Source organism: Pelodiscus sinensis, chromosome 10, assembly GCF_052426305.1.
Source record: "Pelodiscus sinensis isolate ZL-2025 chromosome 10, ASM5242630v1, whole genome shotgun sequence".
NCBI classification, from domain to species: domain Eukaryota; kingdom Metazoa; phylum Chordata; order Testudines; family Trionychidae; genus Pelodiscus; species Pelodiscus sinensis.
In genome coordinates, this window is record NC_143061.1 from 39,226,259 (window position 1) to 39,244,867 (window position 18,609).

Consider the following 18,609-nt stretch of genomic DNA (forward strand, 5'->3'; position numbering starts at 1 on the left):
AAATCGAATTAAGCTATCCAATTTCGGCTACGTCAGTTGTGTAGCTGAAGTCGAAATAGCTTAATTCGGGTTTTGGTTCTGTCTACACAGCAGGAATCCGGAGGAAGAACACTCTTCCTTCGACTTCCCTTACTCCTCGTGAAATGAGAGTTACAGGAGTAAGATGTCCTCCAGCTCGACATTATTTTGAAGTTAGAGGCTTATAGTGTAGACGTGCTCTTTGTTATTTTGGAATAATGTCAGTTATTCTGAAATAATGTTGCTGTGTAGACACACCCTATAACTGATCTCCAAGACCGCTTCAGAAAAGTTAAGAAAAAATACTTTTTTTTACAGATTAGGCAGCGAGACCAAGGTTGTGATTCATATACTTCAGAGTTCATAAGGCTGAGATCCAGCACATTCTGCTAGACTGTGCTGTAATCTAACAGTGAAAGAACCACCATACCATACCCTCTAAGCCAAAGTATTGAGATATAAAGGAAGATGTCACAAAGCAACATGGATTTTAGAAAAATTTATTAATGTAAATGTGGGTTTAACACAATAAGTATATGGGTATACAGCTAAATTGGATCAGAAGTGACCAAAAAGCTTCTGTTTTGAGATATACGCTAATTCAACAAAACTAGTAATTGGACAGTGAAGCAAAATGGATTGTTTTTCATGTATTAAGTGTAACTCATAATGAACAATAATAAGATCAATGTCTTATATGTTCCTAAAGGGAGATGATTATGTCCAAATTTGTTAGCGATTATAACCAAATATTATGGACCAATGCAATGTGATCTACACAGTTGTCTCCACCACAACAGTAAAACCATGTGACTGATAGAAAAGACTGCCCCCAAGAAATTGCAGTTTCAACTGTGTGTTCATCAACTTCAAGTCAGAGATCTCTGACATGGCTATGTCAGATTACTGAAGAGTAATCAAGACTGCCAAGTGCAAACTAAACTAATAAGTCACTTTTTTGATGACCCCAGGCTCCACGTTGGGTGCCAGCATGGAAATGTACAAGAGTCCCCAGCAGGTGCTCTTGTGCATTTCAAAGCAGAAGTGCCTGCATGGAGCTCGGGGTCAGCTCTGGACTCCCCAGCTGATCCTGGGCTCCACATGGCATTTCCTCAAAACCTGGAATCAGCTGAGGAGTCCCAGCTGACTCCGGGTTGTGCGGAAGTGGCACATGGAACCTGGGGTCAGTTTGAGAATGCCCAGCTGATCCTGGGCTCTAGGCAGTGCTGTCGCTTTGAAGTATCTGATAGAAGCAGCAAAGATGGGGGGGGGGGGGGGAGAGGGAGCGACCTAGTCATTTGCTTATCAGATAGTTGACTATTCTTTAACATCCATAGTTCAGTCAAGAATCAAAGAATGTTTTCTGCATTCTAAATGAGGGGTATCCCTTGTACCATGTGCTCTGACTCACTCTGTTGGATAATTATTAAACATTTCAGAATTGCCAACAATGCGTACTGTGGCTTTCTTATTGTTGATGCTTCAGTGAATGTATTACTCTTATTAATATCCTCTTTATATGTTAGTTTTCTTCATTACACATGTATAGCTCACCACAGTCTAACAGTATGAGTCCTAAATTCAGCTGCTTCCTTGTGGAGTTTCTGATGTTTATGAACTCATTTGAATAGGAGACTCATTATTTGCTGAATTCAGATTTCTGTGGTTAATCAGCAGAAATGTATGCAGACTGCTGGTGAATAAATATTAAGGCATAAACTTTAACATATGATAAATTCCTTTGGGTAAAATGTTCATCCCTTGGAATGGTCAGATGGACAATGCCAAAAATGAAGAATCCTTATTTTTCAAAAAATCGGGTATTTATAATCCCACCATGCTGTGCCCCCAAGATGCCTCCAAGGCTCAGATCTACTCAGTTCTTTCAAACCATATTAGCCCCTTTTATTTTGAAAGAGCATTCTTATTAAAATGTGTATCAGAGTGGATTACTTGGTAGGTGCTCTTATACTCCATGAATGCAAGATCTGGACTGGATCTTTGCCCTGTGCTTCAAAGGACAGGACAGTCGTGATTCCTCCCTCATTTTCCCATTTATCACCTGTAGTGGTGAAATGGGACCTGGTATATGTGTGAAACTTATTAATTCATAGTTATAGCTAGATCTAAAAAAAAATCTTCAGAACTCCTCTAATCTATATTCAATTACTATACATGCAACCTGGCTGATTACCAATGAACAGTCCTTCTTTTGCAGCCTTCTTCCCAGTACAGAGCTTATCATTGTGGTGGATTTACTCTCAAAAAACAGTTCATTCTTGCTTGGCCGGTGCTAAAAATGTTCAAAAACCATATATGCATAGCTTGTTTACAGAATAACTTACAAAAGTCTTCCTAGTTTACCATGCAGTTTAATTGTTTTGTTATGGGTTTGAATCTATTCAAATCTTTCTCACATATAGATTAACACATTCCAAGAGCTGTTTTAATGTGAGCTGAAAGATAAATATGTAAAGTTGAAGGTTGTAGGGTAGATCAGTCTCTTATTTGTTATCCACCTAAGTGAAGAAAATAAGTAAAGGGTGCCAACTATGGCGATGGTTTTTATCAAATGTACTCAGTTCCACTAAAAACTGGAGCAAAGTTACTAATTTATTTCCTATAAGCCATTGGATATTGGTAATTCAGTTTCACTCCAAATTTGTTTTATAAAAATGCCTATTGAGATTATAGATAATTATATTTATATCCATTTGAGAAAAAACCCTTGGTGAATCTAAAGGTTGTACTTAACTGCATAGGCCACTTGTGGAACTCTGCATCCAAAGCATTGATAATCACCACCTTTCATTTTAAGCTAGGGGGTTGGTTGTTGGGCTGGCCAGAAGAAGAGAGAAATTCCTGATGGCTTGAGGGAGAGAGAATGTAAAATTGCTGGAGAAGGGACTAGGAATGAGAGGGTTTAAAAGATCAACCTGTGTTAGGACCCTCCCTTCTGATTCAAGGAGCAAGTTTGACAGTACTCACGCTACCTCCCCATTTTGGTGGTAAATATTCTAGGTTATTGGCTGTGTCTGCAGTGGGCATTATACTAGCAACCCCATTGAGGGGGGATATGAAGGATTTTTTCCTTTTCACCATATTGACTCAGGTGTAGTTGGGGTTTTTCGCCTTTCTCGCAGCAGGTTCAAGTGGGCCCTGTCCATGTGGAACATGACAAACGGGAAGCCATATGTTGCAACTCATTTACGTTGCAACCTATAGGGCTAATCTGCTTTGTTGGCTGTTAAGGATATGTTTGATTAACCATTTAAACGTGTATACTATGTGCCTGAGTCATTAACTTTCACAGTTACATGCAAGGTCCTCTCCTCATGCTGCTGCGTCTGTATCAGAGGTAGCAGCATGGTGAAGTGGGAAGCAGGTGGGAGTCAGTGCTCACAGGAGAGAGGCAGGGAGATAGAGGTAGCAGCATAGGTGTGGGGGAACAGGTGGCTCCTGTGAAGCCTGCGTGTAAACATGTAACTGCTGAATATTTCAGTGGTTATTGTCCTCCCGTCCTCCCCCGGCATACTCTTCCCCCCCCCCTCAAAAAAGAGCTTTTAATTATCTCTGTTGTCTATAGATAATTTGACCTCCTGAGGTCTCTTCCAGCCCTAGGATTCTATGACTCTATGGAAGATGTTGTAGTGAGTCACGTTTATGGTTTCAGTTGCCTGATCTGATCTTAAACACTTTCTGTCAATTATAGGACTTTGATAGTTTCGAGTTACAGCTGCTTTAAAGCAGAACTGCACTACCTTGGCCCGACCCTTCCCTTTGGTTCTGTCTTGCTTGAATGTTCCCTGACATCAATCTGAGTTTCATGTAGGGGTCCATTGTATAATAGTGCATGGGTCCGTGCCCTGTAATTGTTTCAAAGGCAGCATTGTCACTTGACATATTTCAGCTTTAGAATTGAATTTCTCTCATGTTTAGCTATGTCGTCTCTTGTATGTAAACAAGCTTTACTACTTTTGCATTATGCACTGTGTATATCACAGCAAGTGCCATATTGCATATAAGCAGAGATTCTTTCTAAATCTGAATGGAAAGGGAGATTTAATTAATGAGGGGATAGCTTATGACAGTAAGCTAGGAACCTACATTGAGTGTGGAGCTCTAACAAGTAGAGAACAGCACCTGTCAGATCTTCCCTGGAATGCATGTTCTCTGCTACCTTTTAAAGTGTGGTTTGTATGTGTTTCTATGCTGACTTGGGCATAGAGTGGAGGCTCATGGCCCTTCATCTTTCATTGGCATTAGTCTGCACTAATTCATAGAACTGTAAACTCCACCTCCCTGAGTACAGGGAACTCCCAGTATACCTGGCTCATGTGTGAGTGCAGGGAGAAGAAGCTCATTACTATTTACTTTTTATTATGGTATCAAGCCTCATTGGGTATGTGTCTACACTGCATTTTAAAACTCATAGCAGCAAGTCTCAGGGCTTGTCTTCTCTATAGGCTAAATCAGTGCTGCTGTGATCAGTGCAGCAGGCATCGATTTAGTGGGTCTGGTGAAGATGTTAAGTCAACAGAGGAGTGCCTCTCATCGACTTAGCATGGTGTAGATGGCACTATAAGTTACATTGACTTAAATTACATAACTTAAGTAACTTAAATCAACTTACAGGACCTCAGAGCCCAAGTCTACAAATACATGCTTACACAGCTCATGCAACAGCTTTAAAAACATCTATGTAGACTTTCAGGCTCAGGCTGGAGCTTGGGATCGAAAATTAGAAAGATAAGTGGTTTTGCTCCAGCCTAAGCCCGGGCATCTATACAGTTGTTTCTAGCATGATATCAAAACTCCAAATCTGGGTGACCAGGCTCTGATTCTCTCTGCCTTTGGTTTTAAAATGCAGTGCAGTCGTACCCATTGTGTTAAGCACGATACGAAAACATGACTGAAGACAGATCCAGCCCCCAGAGATCTCATCTTTATATCCGTCCATGTGTACCCATGGAGAGACAGGGAAAGTAGAATTAAAGGTTTTGGAAGGGACCTTGAGTGGCTATCTAGCCCAGTCTCCTAAACTCATGGCAGGACACAGTATTATCTAGACCGTCCCTAAAGGTGTATGTCTAACCTGATCTTAAATCTCCAGTGATGGAGATTGCACAACGCCCCTAAGCAATTTATTCCAGTGGTTACTGACAGGAAGTTTTCTTAATGTTCAACCTAAGCCTCTCTGGCTTCAATTTAAGCCCATTGCTGCTTTCCTATCCTCAGAAGTTAAGAAGAAAAATTCTTCTCCTTCCTGTTATTGTGTCCTCTCTCACTCTTCTCTTTTCCAGACTAAACAAACGCATTTTTGTTTCAGTATTCTCTCATAGGTCAGGTTTTCTAGACTTTTAATAATTTTTGTTGCACTTCTCTGGACTTTCTCCAGATTTCCCCCATCTTTACTGAACTGTGGCACCCAGAAATGGGCACAATACAGTAGCTGACTTAGAGTAGGTAATTTATTTTAGGTTATGTCCATAATCACTTCAGGAACTTCTTCTTGCTAACCCAGTCCTAGCTCCTGGGAGTCTGTTATCCTTTCAAGCACTTGGTGTTCTTCTTGGCAAAGTAAATGCTGCTCCCAGGCCTATAACCTTTATGTATTAAACCTGGTCCACATGGTCTTCAGTCCCACAGTTATTTCTAGTTTTTGAAAGCATCAAATAAAAAAAAAGTAATTTGTCTTCATTGGGTAAGCATATCTGCATCTTCAGAAGCAACATTATTGCTGTTCTAACAATGTAGCCTCACAGTTTCCCTGGAGTCTCCCCAATGCTAGCAGGGTGTCACAAGCCTCTGGATCCAGGCAAGCTGAGGGGCACCTCTGGCCCCTGAACCTTAGGTTTCCCACCCCTGTTACACAGATTACTCTCTTCCCTGCTTTTAATCTAATCAGTTGATACTTTATTTAAACTCTGTTTAAACTCTGTTGCTCGTACATTTTCTTTGGAGGTAGTATGCTCTATTTTCCCTCAAAGTTGCTTAGAATATTGGTTTTTTCGTTGCCCCCACTTTGCTAATTTTTTTTCCACAAAGTACACTTTATCTTGGTTTTATTCTAGCATCACAAGATAAGGACTAGAGTATATAAACAAGGCGGTGAAATAGATCACAGAATATCTCAAACTATCAGGAAAATCTGGTTAATGATAGTATCTTCTAATAACTGTTTTCATTCTGTGACATCAGGAGGGTGAGTTTGTTAGGCCAATTAGTATCAGTTGTTGCTCTGAGGAAAAACTGTGAAATGATTGATGTAAGTGCCATAGAGTGTTTCCCACCTGTTTGCATTTTAGTTTTTTATTTCTCTTCGTGAAGTTAGTACCTGTTAGTGCTATGCTGAATGTGAATTTCCTGAAAAAAATCTTATTCTCAATGAATTGAGTATAAAATGTTTCCATTCTGTTCTTCTGTCATGTAGAGGAAAGTCAAAGTAAAATAACTTACTTTGAGTCACTTTCCTCATTTCTACTTAAAAATGTTAAAAATAATCTTCTGAGTGTATGGAACTAGTTCCTCCTCAGTTTTTTCTAGTCACTTTTTACTTGTGGGAAAGCATGTTGTGAAATAATAATTTTAATCCGTTGTTTCCACGGAATGAAACATGAATTTATCCATGATCTGATTTCTAGGTGTTCATGATACAATAATTGTACACTTTAACTCCATGTAAAGTGAGGTGTTATAGAGTATCTAATATTAACACAATTAAGTGTTTGTATCACCAGTTCAGATGTTGACTTTCTCCTTCAGTTAATTTGTATGCACTGTGACATAAATAGCTATTCACGTCTCCATAATTTTTATATTGTACAAGCTAATAGGTATCAACTAGTACATTTTGAAACTAATATTAAAATTAATGAATATCCTGAGACCTTAAAAATGTCAGCATAGGAATGTTTTCAGTAAGTAACTGATTTACCATTTGGACTTGTGTAGCATAAAGGCAAAAACTGTTCCATTTTACAACAGAGCTACAGGTTGTACTTTCCTGAACCAGGACTCTGTGGTCCAGCAATATCCGTGGTACAGCAGAACCCCAGATGTTCCTGGACCAGAGAGCCCCCAGTAGTTAGGAGTCTGGCAGCTGGGAGTTTGGTGGGGCTAGCAGATGCCTGATGGGAGTTGTGGCTGGGGCCATGCAGGAGCCCGGCATGGGAGGCATGGCTGGGTCAAAAGTGAAGCCGGTGGGAAGGAGACTTCCCTTGGTCTGGACTAGGGATAATAGATAAAAGGGAAATAGAATAGTTGACTAACTGCATGAATTCTTAGTGATTAGTTGACTATTCTATAGTCCCCAAGGGAGGGGCCAGCAGCCAGTACAATCCAGCCCCACTCCTGGTGAGCCCCCTGCCACCCTGAACTTCTGCCTCTGTATCAGAGGCAGCATGAGGAGCCAGAGGGGAGCTGGTCCACAAGGGGAAACAGCTTAAAAACCAACTCCCCTTACAGATCAGCAGCCTGCTGGCCCGCGCTGCTACCTCTGATACAGAGTAAGCACCACAGGGTGGTGGCAGCCTATGTCCGCGGAAAGGAGCATCCGTCAGTGGGGAGCTTGGACCCCCACATAGAGGGGCTGCTGCCATGAAGCTGCCTCTGCCCGTGGCAGCCCAGGCTTGCTGCCTACAGAGGCTGCTCCATGGGATGCAGTAGGTGGAAGAATGTTTTGTAAGGATTTGTTGCCCATAATTGCAGTACATATTAGATAGTGGTATTGAATATGAGTTTGGTGGCCATTGTTTCAGATTGAACTGAAGCAAAGAGCTAGTAGGGAAATAAGATTTAGTGCTCACATTAAAGAAAATGTCGTAGCCATGTTGGGTCCACAATATAAGAGCAACAAAGCAAGAAATGTAATATTTTTATTAGACCGTTTTCTGTTTGTGGAAGGGACAAGATTTTGAGCTTCCAGAGCTCTTCTCTAGCTCACTTGCTATCAGCCCTTGTTCTCAAAGGAAATCTTCAAAGTTGTGCTTAGGAACTTAAATTCATAACTCTGGGGCACTAAAAATTGTGGTCTCAACAAAGAGGCTAGTTTTATGACTTATTTCAGCAATTTGTAACCTGCCAATCTTCCTTTGTCCTCTGAATGTAGAGGTGCTAATTGCTTACTTTATCATAGCTGGTTGCCACATGTGTTAACCCCTCGTGCTTAACAAACTGTCTCAACTTGTATTTTTAGCTTCAGCCATCTGGCTTCTACTCTGAACGTAGAAAGATTCTTTATTCTACCAACAGCAGTCGGTACAATAAAAGATATTACTTCACCCACCTTGTCTTCCGTAAAAAACAATTTGAAACTTTCATTTCCAGCTCTATTTTGATTCAGTAGATCTTTGTTACAGAATTAAAGTTGAAAATAAAGGTTTTATTATCGGGGAATTAAGGTTCAGATTTGAAATGTGCAGATTTGTGCAGTACTGAGCTTTTTTTCTTAGGGGAAACAGTTAAATTGGTTTGTTCCCTCTAGAAATAAAAAATGGTGCTGGAGAGAGTTCAGATCATAGAATTTGGGCATTTCTACGTATTATGGTGATTTTTTTCACCTATAAACAGCTGAAAAGTATAAAGGATACAGATTTGTCTTTACCAGGATTTTCTTCATACATTGTGTTGAGTAGTCTAGCCTTTTCTTTAAATCTGGGTAAACGACAATTTTGAAAGCTAAATATTGTGCTTATAAATATTAGCAATCTATGTTTATGTGGTAGGGTGGTGTAATTCAGTTTAATCTGTTTGCATGCAGTTTAAAACCATGAACAATCTCTTAAATACGTTTTGAATTATACAGGTGTGTGAGATAGACCTTGTATTGACATTTTATGTATTTTTGCCTTGTAGGATCGTGTATACGTACAGCAAAATAATGTGGAGAATGTCTATAACTTGGGGTTAATAATTTTTCGAGATCAAGTTGTACGTTATGGCTGTATAAGAGATCACCTACGACAAACTCTGTTGGATATGATCGCAAGAGAGCGGAAAGGAGAAGTTGTAGACAGGTATGATGGCTCTAACAGATTACTGTTGTATTTAATCTTTAAACATAGAGTGGTAAGTAGTATTTGCAACATAAAATATGTATTGCTCACTTGCTTTGAAAACCACCAATCAGTGTGTACTTTTGATCACAAGTATGCTGGAGAGTTGTTCTTTTGGGTAGATGTATCATGAAATGTTAAATGAACATGTCTGGATAACATAAAAGGTGTACTGCTAACAACACTGTTAAATAAGTATTTGATTTAACTACAATGGTTCAGTGATACATCTTGTAATATTCTTTCATATTTACTCCCTGATTTTTGTTGTTTTTTGTTTCAAGTCTTGCCCATTACTTTGCTGTCTAGGTTGCTCTGAAATTTGTGGTTGGGGTAGTTCCTTACCCATTGCTTCTCCTTTTTTCTTCTTTTGTTTGGACACTCCTAGTATGACTTCTTTGGACAGGAGAAGTTTTATTTTTCTCTCTTGTACTTTTCCCAAGTTTTAACTTAAATCTCTGTTAATTTGTTCCACTACAAATTCATTTCATACTCTTTTACAATTTTATCAGATGCTGAGTGCCATGCCAAATGCATGTTGCTGCACCTGAAGTAATTTGAAATTTGCAAGTTTTTTGAGCTTTTCCATTTTCAGGTCCTCTGTTATGCGTGAAGGCATGTAAACTGCATGCTGTTTTAATTTCAATAATGTCAATGGGATTGCCAAACAGGTATTTTAGGAAGAGATAATATCTGTCAGGAGCTATACACTGTCCCCTAGTGCCATACAGTGCGATTTTCCCCAACCTAACATCCTTTTCACTCTTCCATTAGCTTTATTGACATGTCTATGTGCTTAACAATGTTTTGACTTGTCTTTTGTCAATAATAAAAAAATTTGTATATTTTCACTGAGCTAGACCAGTGCTGCAATTTCAATTGTGGGACTCGTCTCGCTGAAATAAATGGTGCTCAGTTGGTCTCTTTCAACTTAGCCTTATTTAAAGCAAAAATACTTTTGGCTGTCCATTGTACTGTGGCTCTCCATTGTACAATATAAACAGAAATGGATTTAAAATCTATTTACACTTCTTGTCAGGCTACTTTCTTGCAGACGGGGCGGAGGGGAGAGACACAGACAGGTTTTCCTGCTTGGCGATAGAATATCAATCATGCTCTCTTGCTGCAAAAGCGGCTAGGACGGGGCGGTGAGCATAGTAAGCACGGGGTGCAGTCCGCTAGTTGTTTTTTGCTGATAGTGGACTTTTTTTTTCCCCCCAAAAACATTTGAGATTTGGGACATTGAGAGAAATCATCTTAACAATATTCATACTGTTTTATTAACGTACATTTTTCTTTTTTGCTCTGTGCCTTAAAAGCATGTATGAATCTCTAAATTGTTAATATCTTTTGGCAGAGGCGCAATAAGAAATGCTTGCCAGATGTTAATGATTTTAGGTCTTGAAGGAAGATCAGTCTATGAAGAAGACTTTGAGGCTCCATTTTTGGAGATGTCTGCAGAATTCTTTCAGGTACAGCAATGTTGCCACTTAAATTTGTATTTTAACTGGATGTGAATTAGAGCTAGTACACTTACAATTATGGATAAAATTTTGCCATGGTAAAATAAGCAAAATTCACAGACCAGTCTTGGAGGGAAGGGGGGCAGGAAAGGAGCCCTGCCGCCTGAAGCTGAAGAATTCACGGAAATTCATTAAAATCATAGAATTCATGACCAAATTGTATCCTTATTTATATTTTCCTGGATAGTGTAAGGAAAGAATAGGTAAGAATCCAAGCATATCATTCAATAATTGAATCTGGATGGATAAGGTTGGTGTTTTTGAGTGTGACTGTATAACAAAAGTTTTCAATTAATGTTAAGTCATATACTTTTATTGTGTCAGTACAAAAGTAAAGTTGTTTAGTGAGTTGTAGCTTATGGACTAATACCCAAATAAATTTGTCAGTCTTTAAAGTGCCACCGGACTTGTTATTTTTGCCTTATATGAGTGATTGAGTATTATAGAATTAATAATTTTGCAGGTCTAATTGTATAAAATTTAGATGGGGCCCTTGAATAATGAATTAGGAAAGTTTAACAAATTTCCTAGTTAAAACTTGGGTTGGGGAAAAATGAATTTTGTATCCTGAGAAATTACTAGAAATCAGCAACCATACCCATTATTATTTTTAAAAAGTTATTTTTTGAAAGTTTAAAAAGGAGTACAGGCAGTCCCCAAGATATGTGGATCCGACTTATGTCGGATCCGCAGTTACGAACGGGGATTTTCTCGCCCCGGAGGACTGGAGCGGCGGGACGCCTGGTCCCGCCACCCACCTCCTCCGGGGCGAGAAAAGCTGCTCCCCGTCTCCCTGGTCTGCTGGGGGAGCCAGCAGACCAGGGAGACGCTGAGCAAAGCGGCGGAGGACCCGGGCCGGACCACGGCGCTGATCTGGAAGCGCCGCGGTCCGGCCCGGGTCCTCCGCCGCTTTGCTCCGCGTCTCCCTGGTCTGCTGGGGGGGGACGCAGCTAGTGCCCCCCTCCCCCAGCAGACCAGGGAGACGTGGAGCAAAGCCCGGGGCCTGTGGTAGAGCAGGTAGGGCGCTGCCGGTTGGTCCCGCAGCACTGCTCCATGGCGCTACTGGACCAACCCGGCAGCACCCCAGCTGCTCTGCCCCAGGAGTCCTGATTCAGCTGTTGCTGATCAGTTTCAGCAGCGGCTGAATCAGGACGCCTGGGGCAGAGCAGCTGGGGTGCTGCTGGGTTGGTCCAGTAGCGCCGAGGAGCGGCCGCGCTACTGGACCAACCCAGCAGCACCCGAGCTGCTCTGCCCCAGTCGTCCCCAAGTCAGCCGCTGCTGAAACTGACCAGTGGCTGACTACAGGAAGCCCGAGGCAGAGTTGCTCTGCCCCGAGCTTCCTGGGATCAGCTGCTGATCAGTTTCAGCAGCAGCTGAATCTGGACGCCAGTTCCGACTTACATACAGATTCAACTTAAGAACAAACCTACAGTCCCTATCTTGTACGTAACCCGGGGACTGCCTGTATGTATCTCTGTATTATTAATATGTAGGTGTCCAAAATAGTCCAGAAAAATTCCAATAACCGAGTTTCCCTAATCTGAGAGAACTAAAGATGAGGTGCTAACAAATGTCAGAGGCAAAAATGTTTCATCATTGGTGAACTGCATGGTGAACCTATGTTGACTTCTTAAAACCTAATTGCCAAAAATAATTTTGGAAAGTAGACTGGAGAGCCTTAGTTCAATATTAGATATGTTTGTTAAAGAAAAATTATCAATGTAGGATTTCTGAGTTTTAAACTGCTAAAAAAGTTAGAAGTGGGCTATTTTCAAGAGTGAGAATTATTTATTTGAGGAAAAAAATTAGCAACATAGATAAAATAATGAAGAACTTTCTTTCAAAGGATTCTGGTAAAATTTCTTACTAGAAACTACTAAAGAAATTTTTCAGCTGTTTAAGAGTTACGTCTTTTAAGATCTTGTAGAGATAGAGGGGAGAAATAAATAGCCAATTCTCAATGTATCTGAGTTAAATAAAATGTGTTTAACGTGGTGTGGTTTTTTGCCTGTTTTCTGTTGTGATAAGTACAGTTATCTGCGCTGCATACACACTTTTATCTCATTATATGGCCCTGCGCATGTCCCATGGGCCACAGTTGTGTGCTGATTAAGCCAGTGGTTCTCAACCTGCAGCCCAAGTGATCAACACTAGGACTGGTGATGCTCACTGTACTAACTTTCTGGAAGTAGGGAATACAGCACAATGTGCTAGCAGTAATTTAGGCTAGTCAGTTCCCAAAATTGAATTCCATTAAAAGACCTATATTAATAAAATTAGGCAATTTCAGCATCATAGTGGCAAACAGAATTTAGCATAAGTTCAAGGTAAACTTTGTTGGAAGATTAAATTGAAATAAATCAGTGGAACAATTTGATTCCAATTCTTGTTTTCCATATGAATTCTAAATACCTCAGAGTAACTGTGCGCAACAGATTGAAGACGTTTGTTCGATGTGCATTTATGGTTATATGGTTTAAAGATGTTGGCAGTCTAACAAGAGAAACAAAAATATAATAATGACCAATTGAGATGAAAAAACAATTTGATATGAATTAGAATCCTAGAACTGGAAGCAAAGGAATCTTGAGAGGTCATCCAGTCTAGTCCCCTACACTCAGGCAGGATCAAATAGTACACTCTACAGTAAAATTAACTGGAATAATAAAGGCTGTGAATCCTCATCTCAAGTTTATCACCAGCAGCAGTTAAGACATTTCCATTGTTCTTTCCTTTCCTCTTTTGCCCCCATAGTTATAGTACTTTTACAGCTAGGTACACTATATTGGGGAAAGGGTTATGTTTTCCTCTGGATCATATGGCTATGGCTATTATTGGAAACTAGACACAGGATTTGCCAAGCCAAAAGAAACCTGTGTTGTTTTGTGTGCACCAGGCATGATCTTAACTTTGAGCTTATATAGTTTGAATTAAGTACATGTGCAAGTCTTTGTAGGTTCATAGGTATAGGGATTTCATATTTTTGTCATTTTTTCTATGTAATTAGCCCCTATTTATAAATGTGATTAATGCAGAATAAATTTCATAGAACTTTCCCATTTTTAATCACAGATGGAAAGTCAGAAATTTTTAGCTGAAAATAGTGCTTCCGTATATATAAAAAAAGTAGAAGCTAGAATTAATGAAGAAATAGAACGGGTGATGCACTGCCTTGATAAATCTACAGAAGAGCCAATTGTGAAAGTTGTTGAAAGGGAGCTTATATCTAAGCACATGAAGACAATAGTGGAAATGGAGAACTCTGGGCTTGTTCATATGCTGAAAAATGGAAAGACAGAAGGTAAGACACATCTCACTGGAATCAGACATGCTTGGAATGCTGCTGTAATTCTTGTAATCTTGTTTCTAAGTCTTAAAAGGGATTCTCTTTACATATTAATTCTGATGCTCCTTTGGACATCTAAATTAAACCCATTTTTTGTGAGTGTATTTGGGAAAGTTGCAACAACTTTAAAGGCATCTTAAGTTAATTAGGTCACAGTCACCTCAGGGAAGGGGACTGTAGCATACATGTCGCATACTTCTCCTTCGTACCAGATGTGCTGCTTTTCAGTGAAATATGAAAGCACCTTTTGAAAAAGATTGTGTATTATATTGTCATTATAGTGTTCCCTCCCTTTTGTGAATGACTGTAATGGTAACCTGCCACTTTTCTGATGCATTGATCTAAAGTGCATCTTTCTATGTCAGTGTCAGAAAGATTCCATGAACTAATTTTGACCAACAAACCACAGTTTGAGAACTGCTGGAGCAAGCCTTAGCTTAACAGTAGATTACCATGATGAGCACACTGAGGGAAGAGACTGAAAACTGCTTTGAAGAGAAGAATTATCTCAGTTCTCTTATTGAAATAAAACGCACGCGCACAATTTTTTATTTCCTCAATGTATCAATTTAAAAGGTGAAAAGAGACAGAAAATATTAGTTATAATTTCCTGCAGCAAGAGAGAACCTGAGTTTTCAGGATAGCTAAGGACACATCTGCATAGCAGGGCAAAAGTCAAATTGAGCCATGCAACTTCAGCTACGTCAGTGGCGAAGCTCAAGTCAAAATAGTTTAATTTGACTTTTGACACTATCTACACAGCAGGAAGTTGAAGGAAGAAGCTAGTGTGGTGTGAGTGGCTCTATTAGTATTCAGTACATATGCACTCATCCTCAGTCTTCTGAATTCTAGTACATTCAGGAATTGATACTTTTTGAAAGGGTGTGGGGGGGGACTAAAACTTTTATGACTTCAAAATTGTAATGTTAAAAGAATAGTCAATAAAAGAACCTTAGACCACTCACAGTGGAAACAGACCTTCAGTCATGTGGCTAAAGCACTATTTTAAAGTAGAGAAACTTAGAAGAATAAGGAAAGTGAGGAGAAAATGAAAAAGGAGGAAATCAAGAAAGTGAGTCAAATTCAGAGACTCGTATTAGAAAGAATATTAGTCACACAAGTTCTGTATTGATTTCTTCATCTGTTTAAAAAACATCTCATCATTTAATGGGGTTTTGCATTTACATTAAGGTAGAGCTTTTCAGAGGAGAAATGTTATAGAAATGCTAAGTAATGTATTAATTATTTCTCTGCAATAAACTGTATAGCTGTGTTCATACCACAACAGTAAGAACAGGAAGGCAATTGAGCTGTCTCATATGCAAGTGGTCCTTGTTCCGAAAGCAACTGTAGAAATTCTAGGAAGTCAGATAAAAGGTAACACACTAGATATTGACAGAAAGCCAAGGAGTAAGTACATAAGAGTATTAGCAGTGTGGAAAGAGACTATGCTTTAGAGGATATGGATGTATAAAGTAAAGTGGCTCTGAGGTTTCAGGCTGGTGAGATGAGTAGCTGAGTGCTCAGTGAAGGAGTATATGGAAATTTATCCTCCGATTTGGAAGCACATCTAGTTGGGGATAAGCAGGGATTCAAAGCTATATGAGTGATAACTCAAGGTAAGACTGAATAGAAGGGAAATATTTGGAGATGAAGTACTATGTTAGAAAATCATCTGCATAACTGGTGACTGAACTTATGGAAACGTGATGTCAAGAGTATGTGGAGAAAGGTATCTGGAACAGACACCAAAAACATGACACCAACAGAAAGGACAAAGTAGGAGTAGATGGTTGGTAAGAAGAGAGCCAATAGAAGGCTAAAGATGAAAGATTAGTCAGCAGAATCAAAAGCAGTGGGCAAAGAAGGGAGGGACAGAGATCAATGTTCCCTCCTAGCTGCACAGGAGCACAACCCCATAGCTGCTGGAGCCCTGCTCAGCCAGGGGCTCAGGGCTCTGGGCACAGAGTTGGTTGGCTGGGGGAGAACATGTCCTGGTAGGAACATGTCCCCTCCCTATGGCTGGGAGGGACTTGCTGCCCTGTCCTCAGTAGGGAGTTGCTGCCTTAGCTGAGGGAGAAGTGCCTCTCCCACAAATAGGTAGCTCCATGCGTGGAGCCTTAAGTCCTGCATTAAGCAGCTGCAGGCCATGCTGCATGCAGCTTACAGGAAACCTTGCAGAAGATTCTCATTAATTTAATAGTTTTTCCAGATCTAGAGAAGAAGAAGCCAAAGAAATAGGTGGCAAATACTAAGATTTTTTTTGGAGGCAAAGATAAGGAGGAAAAGAAGATGATAGTGAGAAAGGCAAGTGGGATAAGTGACTTTTTTCCCCAATATAAGAGCTTGCTTAAATGCAGAAGAAGCTAAAGATGGGAGAACCATTAAAGGTAAGCGGGGTGGGTAGGAACAAAATAGAGGGCTCATGACGATAGAGCAAGCACAAATCTAATGGCATAGGCACTGGTTAGAGGCAAGACCTCTGACACAGGAACAAGAGACAATGATGGACACACAGGCGCACAGAGAACCGAAGAAGGATGAGGTATAAGGGACTCAAGATAGGCATGGAGGCTAGAGCTGAAAATTGTTGTGCAGTTACAAAGATTAAGATTTTTATGTCCAGGATTAATTTGGGTCTGTTTTTAGCTAAAAATAACACATTTTTGATGGAACCTTACCAAATATTAGCAAAAACTATGAAGTTAATTAATTCATTTTTATTTTTAAGTATTTTCTTATACCCTTAAATAATGTGTGAGATCTTTGGGATGGCAATTTTGAAGACTACATTGTTAAGTAAAATGTATAGCGCATCCCCACTAATATGTATCTACAGAATTGTGATGCTGTATTGTTTTGTTCTGTTAGCAGAGAGGGTTTTTTTTTTAATCAGAGAGTCTGCTGCATGTGATTTTTCTAAGACAGAACTTTGCCCTCTTCATACCTTTGCTTATCTACTGAATGAGATGCATGCAAGTACAATACATGTTGGCTGTAGTTAACGATATTTCACTGTTTTGTTTTCAGACCTTGCTTGCATGTACAAGTTATTTAGCCGTGTGCCCAATGGCCTGAAGACAATGTGTGAATGTATGAGTTCGTATCTGAGGGAGCAAGGTAAAGCTCTAGTATCTGAAGAGGGAGAAGGAAAAAACCCCGTTGACTATATACAGGTAGATAAATCTTCTGATTGTCTTCTTTTCTGTCTCACAGGATAGCAAAGATGTTTGAGCAATGCCTTATTTGGGGGTTAAACCCCTAAACTGATGCAAAAATGGTTAACCTAAAATTTATATAGTTTTATTATTATTACAAACCTGTCTCTGGGGAATTTGGGAAATATTTTAATTACTTTCATATGTGTGATGCTTGGAGAATAATAGCTCAAATGTTTGTTTTTCATTGAATGAAATATATTCAGGCTAATTAAAGAGATTTCTAGAAATCTCTTTTTTTCTCCCAATAATTGACAGGCTCTAAAAATTTCAAGGAGAATACTTCCTTTTGACCAGAAAACTACACTTAGCGACTCCAGGTATATTGACTAGCAGATGTAGGTGGATGGACAGCACACCACATGGATGATTTATACTTTTAGACCACAACTTTATTCATTTTAACATAGAGGAAAGGAAGAGTATGGACTCCATACTATTCCTCTCCTCGGTGTTAAAATTAATAAAGTTGTGGTCTAAAATAGGGATGTTAAATATCGTTTAATTGAATAGTCAAGTAACCTCAAGAATTCGTATGATTAGTTGACTGTTGTATAGTCCCTGGGGGTGGGGCTGGCAGGCAGTGTGCTCCAGCCTCACCCCTGTATCAGAGGCAGCAGTGCAGGGTGCCAGGCAGGAGCTGGTCCACGAGGGGAGCCAGTTTTAAAAACAGCTCCCCTCGCGGACCGTCTGCTTGTTGCCCTGTGCTGCTACCTCTGATAAAGAGGCAGCAATGTGGGGTGGCAGCAGACTCTGTCTAGGGGCGGGAAGGTCTGAGCTCCCAGACCTGGTGCGACCCAGAACAGCCAGGCTGCCTGCCTGCCTAGCTCCTAATACACTTTAAATGCAGAACTGCAGGAGGAGTAGGTCCTGGACCTGTTTTAAGCCAGGACTGAGCCGGAATGCTGGCCAGCCTGCTAAAAAATGTACTGGCAAGCGTGTGTGGGGGAATGCATGTCGTCTATAGCATTAACCTATAAGCTTTTGCTTATCGGTTAATCGACTACACTATTGCATGGCAAGTATGGATCCATGCCCTGCTCCCATATATTAGGAGTGCAGAGTTACAAGACCACCACCATAAAACTAGCACTTGTGGGCTTACTCCTGAGACTTGCATCTGAATTCTCTTTGCCTGCTCTCCACCACATGAATGGGAAAGAGGCTGCCAAGAGGATTACCTTAGTACACAGATGTCAGATCCTACTTTCTCATTTAGATGCAGACTCCACCAGTTAAATCTCAGGTCTCCTTTATTTCAGGAGCTGGCCATCTTAATTTTTTCCTTGCTGGACAGTAGCCATAAATTGCAACAATGTAAACAGTCTTACCTTTCTTAATATTAAACTTTCACTTACTATTTCTTACCATTCAACTGTGTCACCATTAGTATACCTACACTGCACTTGGGAAGTGTGATTGCAGTATGTGTAGACTGACTTGAACTA

The 18,609-nt window shown here is 40.1% G+C and overlaps 1 protein-coding gene across 1 annotated transcript in view; it reads left to right on the forward strand.

Annotated features, from left to right (window-relative positions):
* The window catches only part of CUL3 (cullin 3), a 105,314-nt gene that overhangs the window by 42,920 nt on the left and 43,785 nt on the right, over positions 1 to 18,609 (forward strand). Inside the window, exons 4-7 of the mRNA XM_075937566.2 lie at positions 8,875 to 9,035; positions 10,432 to 10,546; positions 13,670 to 13,898; positions 16,974 to 17,119. Of these exons, the coding sequence (XP_075793681.1) occupies positions 8,875 to 9,035; positions 10,432 to 10,546; positions 13,670 to 13,898; positions 16,974 to 17,119 (651 nt within the window). The remainder of the gene's footprint in view (positions 1 to 8,874; positions 9,036 to 10,431; positions 10,547 to 13,669; positions 13,899 to 16,973; positions 17,120 to 18,609) is intronic.